This window comes from Geotrypetes seraphini, chromosome 17 (assembly GCF_902459505.1).
Source record: "Geotrypetes seraphini chromosome 17, aGeoSer1.1, whole genome shotgun sequence".
NCBI lineage: Eukaryota > Metazoa > Chordata > Amphibia > Gymnophiona > Dermophiidae > Geotrypetes > Geotrypetes seraphini.
Window position 1 is genome coordinate 5,463,824 of NC_047100.1, and position 15,173 is coordinate 5,478,996.

At 40.1% G+C, this 15,173-nt stretch overlaps 1 protein-coding gene across 3 annotated transcripts in view; it reads left to right on the forward strand.

Moving 5' to 3' along the window:
• Positions 1-3,316, forward strand: part of EEFSEC (eukaryotic elongation factor, selenocysteine-tRNA specific) — a 111,630-nt gene extending 108,314 nt beyond the window's left edge. For all 3 annotated transcript variants that reach the window (XM_033926065.1, XM_033926066.1, XM_033926067.1), the window contains one exon: positions 1,475-3,316. In XM_033926065.1, coding sequence (XP_033781956.1) covers positions 1,475-1,656 — 182 coding nt within the window. In that variant the 3' untranslated portion in view covers positions 1,657-3,316. The remainder of the gene's footprint in view (positions 1-1,474) is intronic.
• Positions 3,317-15,173: the final 11,857 nt, after the last annotated feature.

A 15,173-nucleotide genomic window follows, 5' to 3' on the forward strand; every position in this document is an offset into this window, starting at 1 on the left:
GATGAGTCATGCAGCAGATTAGCAAGTCTCTAATGAATTAGAAATAAGCATTTGATAAAGATGTTATCTGGCTTCCTTCATGTACCAAAGCAAGCTTTTGCTCTCCCTTCAGAGATATTTAGGGAACTTTTTTTTTACAAGTAATATATAGTGATGTGACCTCTAATTACAAATTAGAAGGTGTATATTATTCTTTTAAGCTGTACTGGTGTCTTCAGAATGTGCTTTCTGTGTGGTTTGATGTGTACCAATGGGAGTCGCACTGTATTATCAATGACGAATGCAATACCTCAATTTCAACAAGACTTGATGTGTACAGTATCAAATCACACAGAAAGCACATTCTGAAGATACCGGTACAGCTTAAAAGTTGAATATATACCTTCTAATTTGTAATTAGAGGTCACATCACTATATATTACTTGCAGATTTGTTTGTGGAGAGGAACCAAAGAATATAGCCATTATAGTAGTAAGAAACTTTTTTAGCATTTGCTGGGGGGGGAGCTTTGGATGGTGAGAGTCAGAATGATGTGGTGTTTCAACAGTGAGGATTTTTAGATTGTGTATTGCGCCAATTATAATTGGAATTGTGTGGTTGCATTTTTATTATTGATTGTTAAATTATAAATTGTTAGGGAACAGTTCTGTAAAGTGGCATCTAGTTGAAGGCGCAACAAAGACGTGCAGTTGGCGCCAGTTCAGTAATGGTGGTAAAGGCATACCTAACCCGCAAGTTGTGTTAGTGAGCCGAAACGTAGGCATGGCAGCTTATACCAGTCACTGGCAGGCATAAGATGGCGACGTGCGTGCATTGCTAGGTCGAATGCCCAAGCTTAGCCCTTTTGCTGTTATGTGCCATGCAACCAGTGCACCAGTTACATATATGCATATAAATGCCGGTTTCTGACACTCACGTGTATCAGTGTGTCTGTTCTATAAATTAATGCATGCACTCAGTGCTTAAATTTTGGCACTTTTTATAGAATTGTCCTTTGAAAAGTTTTATTGAGGAGCAAGATATCAAGTGTACTGGGATTACAAATATTGCAAGTGCTTTAACAGCACCATAAAGTGGTCAGCCAATCAATAGTGCCGTGCAATAATTTGCATATACAGATCTCTTCCAATGAATGCAAAGGTTGTGCATATCTATTATGCTTATCCTGAGTCCAGGTTTGGGAGCCACCACCTTACATATTCTGTTTTATATAATGTTGCTTAACATAGGAGAACAGGCATGATACAGTCTCACTACAGGAGTGTTGCTTTATCTGGATTTTGGATTACGCTCATCTCATAACATCTTAATAAGACTTGAAAGTGAAACTTCAAAAAAGTGATTCTCTTCTTTTATCCATGTGTTCAGTGGCAATACAGTATGTCAGCTGGGTGTCTGCCTCTTGTGAAATTTCAATCCATGATTTGAAAATGACTCGCTTTATTTAATTCATTAATATACTTCTTTATTTCAGATGGTTTGCACCCAAGCACCAAACAGCTTCTCTTGCCCTCCTCTAAGAAGAAATCCAAAACGGGAAAGGGAGAATCTACCGCCAGAGAAGACGAAAGGAAAGTTGATTCAGAGCCTGTCCTAATTAGCCTTTGCTTTAAAAGATATGTTTTTGACCCTCAGAAAAAGATGATCCAGTCTTAATGACAACTTTTTGCCCTACCCTCCTGATTAAACTATTTTGTTTTGCCTTCATATAATTTGATTTTGGTAGCAGTTCTGATAGGGCTCCAGGACTGAAACCCCACATTTTTCAGGTGTGTGAAGAACCCTGGGAAAGGACAAATAATCTTCCTGCTTTCACTGAGGACCTCTTGGACAGGATCACAAACTGTATACTGGTGTTTATAGAGTTTCCAAGTTTATTTATAATTTGATAGACCAGCCATCAATAAGTATCGGGAGTAAATGAGGAATCTTGTTATTGCACACAGCAGCTTCTCCCCATGGCAGACAGAAGGTGTTAAAATGATTATTTTAGCATCTTATCAGACTCTAGTCTACACCCAAGATGTCACCTGTACAGTAAAGTGGTTCAGTTCAGGCTCTCTTTGCCACTCCAGATGGAGTGTCTGAGTGCGGTGGCAGAGGACACCACAGTATCTCTATGTGTGAATGACCCAAAATGCAATTTTATTTTAACTGATCCTCTGGGTCAGAGAACTACCAGCATGCTGTCAACAAAGTTGCCTTATAATAGGAAGTTACCTTTTTTTGATTTTTAAGTTCTTGTAAATGTCTGTTGTACCTAACTGTATATCTTTATACAGTAGGAAAACTGTTTCAGCTTACAAATGATTTAACCAATGACTTTTTAAAATTCATTATTTCACATGTGGAACTCCTTTTCCCATATTTGCATTGGGCCATATTAATGGGGGGGGGGGGGAGGGCACTCATTTCTCTGAAATCCCTGGTCTGAGAGCTAAAGACATGTTTCCAAAGACAGGTGATGAGCAGAGTAGTGCACTATTTTTGGGAAAATTTAGAAGCCATTTTTAAAACCATATTGTGTTCAGCTGCTCATCCAGTAGGGGATCAGCATAACTTGCATTTATATGGCAGCTCTTTCAGAAGAATTTATAAATCTGTCTACTTGTTAGAATGAATTATCCAATGCTCTGCATACCTAATTGTGTTTGCTAATGACATACAAAGAAAGGCTATTTAAAAATACTCAGTCCACATACAGAATGCTTGTTATCTGCACAATTTATCATATCAATAGGGTCCATGAAAGGAAAAATGTGTGAAAAAATCCAGCAAGAGCAGTAACTGTGCTAGGAGTTGAGAAGAAAGGTGATGTGGATGGAAGCGTCTGATTTGACCGAGCAGAACAGTAGCAATTACTCCCCACAACATTCTTAGCTGCACAGTTCACACAGTAAACTACCTGCCGCAGAAGGCATCCCAGTGTTTTATTTCTTTTGTGGTTTCTTTTGCTGAAAGTTGTTTTCTGATTCCGTAACTGTTGAAAGCCAGATTTGCTCCAGACTTTGATAAGACTGGGTGGATGAGTTCAATTGCAAGTAAGGCAGAGAGAAGACACAAATAAGCTGACTTGCCCACTTGCGTTATTGTGGCCTGACCTAATCAAAACACGCAAGGTCGTACTTTAAAATTAGCACAGGTGCTCCCATTTGTGTATGAAAGGAATCGGAAATGTGCAAAATAACTTTCAGTATTTAAGGATTGTAAGATTAGAGCAGTTCATTAGCTGTTATCGTAAGCTTTTGACTGTACAAAAGTAGTGAATTGGTTTAATAAAATAATTATGAATAAAGGGTTTCTTATTTGCAAAAGACCTATTTTGTTGATTAAGTTATTCCTGTATTTGTACAGTTGAGGAGAAATGTATTAACTGGGTCATATTGTGGTCAATTGACTGCCCCATTTAGCTATGAATATCTAAAAATGGCTGATGCTCTGTAAGTCATCTTTTACACATTCCAGTAGATTCTGTATCTCTTGTCTCCCAACAGTCCATTTAACTAATCTGTTCTGCTTTGTGAAGTCACAAGTTTTATGACACAGCAATATTTGGATGTTTCTAGGCTGAACAAATCTTATCCTAGGACAAGCAGGCAGCATATTCTCACAGGTGGGCAACGTCATTCATGGAGCCCAGTGCAGACAGTGAAAACTGCATCATCACTTTGCGAAGCTTCAAGACTGCCCGCACTGCCTGACATCGGCTTGCAGTTCCTTAATTCTTCATTTTCCGCGGAGCAAAGAAGTATTTGTTTTTAGACTCTGTCCAAAATCGCATTGCCTTTCCGTCAACGTTTCTTTCTGCCTTTGAGAGGGGACATGATCAAAACATTCAAGGTACTGAAGGGAATAGACTTAGTAGATAATGACAGGTTGTTCACCCTTTATAAGGTAGGGAGAACGAGAGGGCACTCTGTAAAGTTAAAAGGGGATAGATTCCGTACAAACGTAAGGAAGTTCTTCTTCACCCAGAGTGGTAGAAAACTGGAACGCTCTTCTGGAGGCTGTTATAGGGGAAAACATCCTCCAGGGATTCAAGACAAAGTTAGACAAGTTCCTGCTGAACAAGGATGTACGCTGGTAGGGTTAGTGTCAGTTAGGGCGCTGGTCTTTGACCAGAGAGCCGCCGTGTGAGCGGACTGACCCAGCAGCGGCAATTCTTATGTTCTTATTTATAAGTTCTGCTTCGGTCTGTACAAACTAACTAAATATTTATTTTATTTTTATTCCTCAGTCGGGCGTTTGGGACCCTTTCTTCTTATTGCCGAGCTCCACAACATCCGTGGAGATGATGCGGTATATAAACTTAAGATTTAGTTTAGTTTATTGCTAAAATCTGTAAGCGATTACTCACACGCTCCACTTAAAGGGAACATAATTCTTGGCTAGTTTTGATATTTTGGAAAGTTTGAACAGAGAAGGAGGAGAAGTTCTGCTACCATGAAACTCTAAAAAAAAAAATTTCTAAAAATAGTTCAATCAAAGATTGGGACAAAGGCAAAAGAGTAACTATGTGGTTGCTCCAAAGACTCCTGAGGCAGGCTAAGAGCCGAAACACTGACAGTCGGGTCTTTTTCCTCTGGAATAAAGAAATATATGTCCCAGATCTTCAAGCGTCTACACTTTTTATTGGGTTATATTTCTACACCTAGCCACTCAGTTACATAGGGAATTATGATCAAAGGAGGAGCTAATCCTAAGTGAATATCCATACATTCTCCAGACTTCAGCTCTGTGTGCAAAGCCCTAGATCACTCTTCCCCACCCAACTAAGATTTTTACTGTACAATTACAAAGATAAATTATGTGAACAATGAGCATTGCTTCACATTAATGAGGTGCAGCAGAGTCAAAACAAAGTAAATGACCCAAATAATTGTGCTGGCTGCTGGTATTCTGTCTCTTAGAAGTAATTATAAGGTATGTTAACTTCACATTTTATGCCTGGGCTGGACAAAATCATCTTTTGTAGCTACTGACTCAGACGGGTCTGTTTACAGTCATCAGATAGTGGTATGTTATTTAATTCATCTGGGTATTCTTTCAAGTGTGTAAACCCCTCCTCTAGTGAATCCTTTCGAATGCTGATGAGGGACTATAAATTCTCAGCTGTATACCCCTCAAAGCTAAAGATAGCTTATTGCTTAATGGTTTATCAGTGTGATGATTGCTAAGCCTTTTTTTTCTTGGTGAGGAACCTTCTAATCGATTAGCTCAGGCAAAGAAGGCAGACCTGTCTTTTTTTTTTTTTTCTTAATGTACAGCTCCATCATAATTTCACAGATATTTGTGAGCTTTCAAGATATTCTCTTGAGCACAAGCTTTGCAGATTATATTGAGTTAAAAGCATCTGCCTGAAGCAGCACCTTTGAAGGTCCACTTCACATGCTTTTTAAAAAATATTTGAGATGGTGAGTGAGGAGTACATGGATGATATCAAGTATTATTTTGGAAGTGATTTTGAGGATCACTTGGTCATCTTGTCCTAATTTTCTTGTTATCAGGAGTTTTAATAGTGAAACTCATTTACAAAAATAAATTTGAAAACCAGAAGAACCAGAAGCATGTATGCTTTCAAAGTCATCCATGCCTCATTCTTCAGTTTAACATAAGCTAAGAGCCTAACTTTGCACAGGTCATTTAGGTGGACAGATGAACAAATAAGTGCAGATTTTAATAACTATACAAGTGCGTTATGCATATAATTGCTGTTAAAAAATACTAGTGTAAGTCGGTACTTATGCACCTTCATTTTGGCATGTCCACTTAACCAAGTCTATGGCTGGTGTAAACACTGTAGTTGTGAACACATCTATCAGTATTCTTGACCAGTGGTCCCCAACCCCGGCCTGGAGGACCCCCAGACCAATCAGGTTTTCAGGCTAGCCCTAATGAATATGCATGGGGCAGATTTGCATGCCTATCACTTCCATTATATGCAAATCTCTCTCATACATATTCATTAGGGCTAGCCTGAAAACCTGATTGGCTTGGTGGTCCTCAAGGACAGGGTTGGGGACCACTGTTCTAGCATGCCAAAAGTCATATGAGGTAAACTTTGAGGGCAAAACATCTACTGCATGGACAACCGTCCCACAGGGCTCTCTGCAGTCTCCACTTCTTTTTAACATCTATATAACCACATTAAAAAATTATAAATTAAGCTGTCTTGAAATGTTTGCCTACGCTGATATCTTTATTTTGCTAGAAGTCAATCCCAATTTGAGCAACTTTGCATCTAATTTAAATTTTTGTATCTCTAGATCAGTGATTCCCAACCCTGTCCTGGAGGAACAACAGGCCAATCGGGTTTTCAGGCTAGCCCTAATGAATATGCATGAGAGAGATTTGCATATGATGGAAGTGATAGGCATGCAAATTTGCTTCATGCATATTCATTAGGGCTAGCCTGAAAACCCAATTGGCCTGGTGTTCCTCCAGGACAGGGTTGGGAACCACTGCTCTAGATTACAATCTTGGGCAACTTTGGTTCAAATGAAGTTTAATGAAGCTATTATGGTTTGGTCCAAAAATTGAAATTTTGCCTTCTGTTACTCTGAATTCCGGAGATATTTGGAATATCAAATCATCTTCCAAGGTATTGGGTGTTTTGCTGGACTCCTCTCTTTCATTTCAATGTCAGGTAAATTGTCTCTGGTGCTGCCCCATCTAGGATTTAATTATGATATGAACAGGATGAAGTTGGTCCAGCGAGTGACTGCTTCATTGGCGAGTGTTATTTTGTCATAAAGCCTTAAAAATTCCAATATGTATACTTTGGAAGAAAGGCAAGTGAGGGGAATGGGACAGAGACATTTAAATACCTTCATGGCATAAATGTGCAGGTGGCGAGTCACATTGGAAGGAAGTTCTGAAATGAGAGGGCATAGATTCAGGAGTAATTTAAGGAAATACTTTACAGAAAGGTTAGTGGATGTGTGGAGTGGCCTCCCAGTGGAGACAGACCGTATCTGAAAGCATGATATGCAATGATATAGCATTGTTCCAGTTGTAGTCACTGAGGTCTTTGTACAGTCTCCTCCGGTATGTACCAGGCCACAGTAGCAGCTATCAAATAAGCATAATGATATAATTAAAGTCTGGAAAGTTAACACCCACTTTATCCTCAAGTCGCTTTAATTTACGTAAAGCAATATGTGTAGGTTTATTACGCAAGAGGAAATGGGTGATCTTAACTTCCAAACTTTTATAAAAGGAGTTCAAGAAGGGTACTGGTACCATAATTAAGAACATAATTTAATTTGGGGTTAATACTATTTTAATTGCTTCTAATCTACCCCACTACGACAAGTATAAAGGAGGACCAATTAGTGACCAATCCATCAACAATTGTAAATGATGCGTGCCTGTTGAGCTCTATAGTACTATACTCTCTAATGATGTGCCATACCAAATTCCCAAACTTTTCAGCTTATCTGCAGCCTATACTAAAGGAAGATCTCCAAGGTGCCCTCTGAGGATGCTTTATAAGATTTTCCCCCAAACGGATTTTGAATAAAAAAGCGCTTGTGTGGATCGCACTTCAGCTTGCTCCCCCTGACATCAAAACTTGGCTATGCTTTTGGGTAGCAGTATTTGCTGAGTATTTCTTAATAGCTAAAGTTTGAAATATTTATATCTTGAGGGTAGATGAAATTTACTCTCATGCACACTATCCCGAATAAAAGAGAGCAGCAGTGTACAGGGTCAGAGGTGTAAAGGGGAGAGCAATCAAGCCCAGCAGGTGCCTGGGGCCCAAGCACCATGAAGGGCCCCTTTGGCAAAAGTGAGAAATGTTACTGAGGCATTGCTGTTGGGTGCCTGCACTGTCTGGACTGCCCCAAGCTTTGGTGTGTCTGGCCCTAGCAGCATGGAGGATTTGAGAAACCCTCAGAAGCTGTCTGGTACTGTTTCTCTTCCTGCTGTTTTTTACACTTGGCTTTCAGTGCACAGAAAACATAGCTTGGAAGCAGTGGCGAGCAACAATTAGCTTTCTATTGTACTTACAAGGATGCTAACAAATCCGTAAGAGACAACCAGACCCTGGAGACTATAATTTGGTTGTTGATGAACTACTCTATCTGCTGCTGGGATCACTGGAAACCTGAGTGCTCCATTAAGGTTCAGCAGCTCCTCTTTGCTGAGATGCAGGGTGAACAGAGCCGGACTGTTCAAGCAGACTGACGGTCCTTTTAGCGTTATCTTCTCATCCCCTGCTCTGGAAGTGAAACGATGAGACCCTGAAACAGAAGAAGATGCCCAAAGCCCTCTGCGCTCAAACCCGCAGCTGTCGTATTTGAGAAGATGGGCGACACGGGGGTTTCCTTTCAGGGTCTGAACAGTGGGAAAACTGGAAGGCAGCAGTCGAAGAGTAGACCCCTGTGTTCCAATGCCCTGTATTCAGTCCCTGTCAATTACAGCATCAGCAGAAAGAAAACCTAGGCCCTAGCTAGAGCTGCCTAGGTAAACAACAGAGGGACTATCAGGGGTGAGCAACTGTGGTCCTCCATAGAATTTTATGTGACCACAGGAAGCACACACAAAAAAGAGCCTATACAAATGTCATTAACCATGAAAACCTCAGGGTGTCATTGTAGACAATGCGATTAAACCTTCTGTCCAATGTGCAGCGGCGGCCAAAAAAGCAAACAAGATGCTAGGAATTATTAAAAAAGGGATGGTTAACAAGAATAAGAATGTTATGATGCCTCTGTATCGCTCTATGGTGCAAACTCACCTGGAGTATTGCATTCAATTCTGGTTGCCTTATCTTAAGAAAGATATAGAAGAACAAGAAAAGGTTCAAAGAAAAGCGACCAAGATGGTAAAAGGGATGGAACTCCTCTCATTTGAGGAAAGACTAAAAAGGTTAGGGCTCTTACAAAGACTAGGGGACACTCAATGAAGTTACAGAGAAATACTTTCAAAACCAATAGGTGAAGATATTTTTTTCACTCAGAATAGTTAAGCTCTGAAACACGTTGCCAGAGGTTGTGGTAATAGTGGATAGCATAGCTAGTTTTATGAAAGGTTTGGACAGTTTCCTGGAGGAAAAGTCCATAGTCTGTTATTGAAACAGACATGGGGGAAGCCACTGTCTGCCCTAGATCGGTAGCATGAAATGTTGCTACTATTTGAGTTTTTCCAGGCACTAGTGACCTGGATTAGCCAACATGAGAATGGGCTACTGGACTTGATGGACCTCTGGTCTGATCTAGGAAGGCTATTCTTGTATAGCGGAATAAGAAAAGGTTCAAAGAAGGAGTGACCAAAATGATGAAAGGGATGGAACTCCTCTTGTATGAGAAAAGAGGTTAAGGCTCTTCAGCTTGGAAAAGAGGTAGCTGAGGGGGATGGGTGGGTGGGGTGGATATGATTGAGGTCTACAAAATCTTGAGTGGTGTAGAACGGGTAAGAGTGAATTGATTTTTTTCACCCTTTCAAAAAATACAAAACACCAGGGGACACTCAATAAAATTACATTGAAATACTTTTAAAACAAATAGGGTGAAATATTTTTTTCACTTGAAGAATAGTTAATTTCTTGAGCTTGTTGCCAGATGTGGTAACAGTGGAGTGGGGGAACATAAGAATAGCCATACTGGGTCAGACCAATGGTCCGTGTAGCCCAGTATGGCTACACGGATCATTCTACAGTGGCCAATCCAGGTCATAAGTACCTGGCAGAAACCTAAATAGTAGCAATATTCCATGCTTCCCCCATAATTTATGGTCACATAAAAAAAATCTTACATACTTTTGAAAATCACTAGGTGTTAGAAGTGTGTCACTGCTACTATTTTTTCATGTGAAGTTTATTCCTTTGGGTTTGACCAGGGTTCAATTACTTGTCCCTGGTGGGGTTAGGGGGCATGGCGTTAACCTCCGCTTCCTCTGAATTATACAGGTTCTCAGTTTCAGCCAAGAAAGGACAGTGTTCAGCTCACGACTCATTGGATCACAGCCAAAAGGCTGAGAAGTGATATTGGTGGGTGATGCCTGAATGTCTCTCACAGGGCCGCTGTTCCCATCCCAAGCAGAGTATGCCAGTCTCATGTTGATAGTTCTGATAAAGCTGTTGTGTGGTTTGGTTTTTTTTTTTTCAGGTACCCCAAGGCTTTCCTCAGATAATCAAGTTTATGTGCAGACAGAGGAAATCAGCGGCAATGACAGACAGGCAGACAGTGCCTCTGGGTCAGTCTTCTAATATTTTATTTTGTTATCAGCTCTTTTATTGGTATTACTCCTCTGCCTTTTGCCAGTGAGGTTTGCTTGGACTTCTCCGCAGTAATGTGAATTACTATGAATTGATGGTGGTGGTTCTGTACTGGGGCCAATAGATTTCTGAGGATTTTATTTCCTGTGCTCAAGTGGTTTCAGTTATTTTATTGCTGCTTTTTGCATGGTATTGAACTTTTTAAGGCCAGTATTTAAACTCTGCAGTAAAATTGGCATGTCTTTTAAATGCTAGCCGCAGCATTTAAACATACTGTATACTCGTATATTCAACTCTAACCAATCCCCAGATATTGGTGTTGAATATAAGAACATAAGAATTGTCATACTGGGATAGACCGAAGGTCCATCAAACCCAGTATCCTGTTTCCAACAGTGGCCAACCCACGTCCCAAGTACCAGGCAGAAACCCAAAGAGTAGCAACATTCCAGAGATGGGACTGTGATGTCATAATGCTTCATTCCACCAATACCTACAGCCAGACTCATCGGTAGGCCTGAAATAGTTAATTGTATGAGGCATCTCGAGGTCACAGCCGCTGGAGGGACATTTTGGAAAACCCCTTTTGCTTCCCCATAACAAAAAAAAAAAATGCCAAGGGGAGTTACATCATGTCGCCAAACCCCTATCAGGGAGAGAACTCTGCACACACATCCGTCTTCGATGCCATCTTGGTCCCAGCAATCTCTTGTTTGGGGTCTTTATCTTGGTTGGATTTTGTTTTGCACATACCATGACGCAAAACAACCTCACTTAAACCAGACTTACTGTTAATACTTGCATTGTTCCCAAGGGAGCCTGTCTGTCAAACCAGGTGTTGTATCTAATTTACAAGACTCGGACCATAGAAGTCTTACCTCTGGAGTTGCCATTTAAAGTTCACATCAACTATGAAGTCCCTTAAATTTTGTTTTGATTCCATTCTTTTTCTGTATAGTGTTCCTCTGTGTTTATCCCACACATTCTTGAATTCCATCACCATTTTTGCTTTCACAAACTCCCATGGGGAGGCATTCCAGGCATTCACCACTTTTTCTGTGAAAAAGTATTTCCTGATGTTACGCCGAAGTTTACTACCCTGCAACCTCAATTCATGACCTCTAGTTCTACTGCTTCCCTGTCTCTGGAAAAGATTAGTTTGTATATTAATATTTATTAAGTATTTAAATGTTTCTGTATCCTCCCTATCCCTCTTTTCCTCTAGGGTATACATATTCAAGTCTTCAAGTCTCTCTGTTCCTGAAGTACTTAGGTAACGGACCTATACAATCTTAGTCGTCAACAAATGATCTTCGAATTGTTATTCACTAACTCTGAACTTTGTTAATTCCATTCAATCTGTAATACCTTTTAATCATTGTAAACCGCATAGAACTTCACAGTCCTGCGGTATATAAACTTATTATTATTATTTTCATATATGTTTTTGGCAGAAACTCCATATCATTTTTAATGCCTTCTCTGAACTGCCTCAAGTCTCTTGATGTCCTTTGCAAGATACGGCCTCCAAAAGTCAAGTGTGATATTTATAGGCTACATATCAAGGTGGATTTAGAAATTCTTTGTAATCAGCCTAGAGAATGCAATACATTTGGGACTATTTCAGTATCTTTCTTGGTTTCTAATGAATTTCTTGGTACTAGATGATCTCTCAGTTCATACATAGTGTAGCTTCTCAAGTTTGGAGTTTTTATGGGAAACCTCCGTTAATTGTTTGTACACAGAAGAGTAGGGAAGAAAGGCAGCTGCACCTGTGGAAATACTTTCTGTCCTCTCAGAGAGATTGTACAACTGATGCATGGTCACAACTTACCTTTCAAACCCTTTCATTGGCAAAGGCCTCAATATTCTGTACCCCTATTCATGAGGGCTTTCTCGTCTCCTGTATTTTCCTGTATGGAAAAATATACTTGGTTGGAAGGATTGTTCTACTGTGCTGACATATTTGCCTGAATTCTAACCTTTTAGCTGTCTTGCGCACCATGTTCTCTTAACTGCTCATATGAAGGAGTGACCATTTGATTGCTCCTGCTTTATGAAATAGTAGCATCACTACCATGGATGTGGTGGGATGCTGGGGGTGGAGAGGCTTCTGTTTCTTCTTCTGAGCTGGGGAGCAGGGTAAAGAAAGAGTAATAAAAGCCTAACTTTAATCTGTTTTGGGTTTCATTTCTTTTTTTAAAGATATTATTTTTGGTTTTCTTCAACAAATTTAACCATTTTATACCTAACTAGAAGAGTTTAAGGATAAGTGGAGCGAACAGCCATGCTATGCTCCCTGGGTTCTTCTTGACTAGGTGGGAGGTGGGAATGAAGTCTTTCAGGGCCCTTTCTGAGATTTTTTGGCACAGTCCCCAATTCAGAGGACAGAAAAAAAATAGGAAACACAGGACACTGTTTACAGTTTATTAAAAAATATAAATTGTTCACTGATGACTTGATACAGATTAAACATGCACTTCCTTTAGATAGGTTACATTCAGTAAAAAAAAACAAAAAACAACAAAAAAACCCAACAACAAAAGCTGAGGTAGAACTTTGCAAATATAATCACCGAGGAGATTTAGAGAGCTCGCTACACCAAAGAGAATCTTTCCCTCTATCAGGCTTCCTAACTGGGGACTCTTGGCCCCCTAGGCTTTCCCCTGGGGCAGAACTTTAGTGGCTGATGGTCCAAACTCTGTAACCTAGAAGATAACGTCTAGCATTCTCTTTGTCATTCATGGAAGAAGCTCCCATATAATTCTTTTAGGCAGCAGCTCTGAGGCAAAGCTCACTCCTGTCAGTTCACTCTTTGACTCCAGTTTCTTCCCAAAGTTTGTGGTAATCTTTCCAGCAGATAAGGAGTATAGGGTTAACCTCCACTTGAGAAGGTCACTCTCCAGTCATTTCAAATCCTTGGCAATTCTGGATGGACCCCAAAGAATCCCCCTAATTCTAAAGGCTTAGACACCTACAACTACCTTCCAGGGCAGAAACCCTGAGCCAGAACAATCATGAGTTTGTTCAGCACCTGCTTCCTGAAGAAACCTTCCAATGAGGAGAGTCAGCCTGAGTTCACCACACTCCGGGCTCATCACCCAGAGTCTGAAGTTGCTCGTACGAGACCAGTTCAGTGCTCAAAGGGAAGATTTGAAACTTTCTCTTGCCAGCTATGAAGAATTCTTTTCAATTTGGCATGTTTTATAATGTGTGACGAACCTTCTGTACCTGTTGAAAGTAAAAAATTAAACTGTGGCTCATGTTAAATCTGAAGATGGTATTATTATCTATTGGTATTATCTATTCAAATTCTGTCTTCTTTAATCCTCTCCTCACATGTACTCTATATCTAGAGAAACAACAAAATGTTCATGTCCCCTGTGCAACTGTCACATGCAGTACTAGTGCAGCTGTCCTATCTGCAAATAAACACTGCCTGGGAGCATCCCAGTACACTTCTGTTGCTAATGTACCATTAATAAGATAAGGCTTATCTTGAAATGTCATTGGAATCAAGACTTTGATGGAAACAAGGCTTTGGGTTAATAGATTTTGAAAGATAATGTTGAAAAAAATGAGGAAATGTAGAAACCTACAGGGAATGGGAAAGAAGATTCTGTCTTAAAATCAAGTCAAGTAAAATACACTGCTGGAACCAGTCTAATCGAAATGTTTATACTTCAGATTTTCACTAGAGAACCAAAGCCTTAATATGGTCAATTATTTTATTCACTATACTTATTGCGGTTCTGAAGTATAAATAAATAAAACCCTTTAGTATGTCAGTCACCAAATATTGAAAAGTTCTCAGCCCAACCAACTTCCCAAATTCTGAGTGTTATTTTGCCATTGAAGCTGAAAAGAGTGTTATTTTATTTTACAAAATGCCAATTTGCAGAATTGTAATTCTGTGTTTTGACATTTTTTCAGATCATTGAACCATGTCAATGAAAAGTGTGGAATTTTCAAGTGTGAAACTCAGAGCCGTCATGAAGTTCTTATTTCAGCAGAAGAAAACTCCAAAGGAAATCCATGAATGTATGATGCAAACATTAAGTGACAAATGCCCATTATACGCCATAGTGAAGAAGTGGTGTGAAAACTTTCAGCATGGAGATTTTGAGACTGAAGATGCAGCAAGGTCTGTTAGGCCAAAAACAGTGTCAGCTTCTGAAATTGTTGACCATGTCCGTGACCTGAATTTTGGCAGATCAGCAAACATCAGCTAAAACAATTGCTGAGTCACTATAGATATCCAGGGAACTTGTTGGATGTATAATCCACGAGCAGTTGGGTATGCAGAAGCTGTCAACCAAGTGAGGCTGACTCCTGTCAGTTCACCCTTTGACTCCAGTTTCTTCCCAAAGTTTGTGGTAATCTTTCCAGCAGATAATGTTTGAATGCTGATGAGAAACGACATTGAATGGACACTTCCAAGTTGATTTTGCAGCATTTTCAGCGAGCTGGTGTTGACTTTTTTTGGAATGACTAGTTACTGTTGATGAAACATTGTTACACCAGTAAAACCTGAGACAAAACAAAAGTCCATACAATGGGTGCAACTCAGGTTCTTCAAGGCCAGGGAAAGGTCATGGCCACTGTTTTGGGATCAGGAAGGTACTTTAATGACTGACTATCTTCCAAGGGGCCAAACAAGGAGGAGGAGAGTGTTAGCCACAAAAATAGAGAATGGTGAGAGGGGGGAAGTGAGTTAGGTGGAAATATAAGGAATTTGGTTTTAGCCATATTCAATTTGAGATGGCGGTGAGATATCCAAGCGGCAATGTTGGACAGACAGGCTCAGATTCAGGTCTGAGTTCCTGCAGAGATATCTAGTATGGAGAGGTAGATCTGGGAATCGTCAGCAAAGAGGTGATATTGAAAACCATGGAAGGAGATCAGTGTATTGAAAGAGCAGCTATATATGGAGAAGAGGAGAGGGCCCAGGATG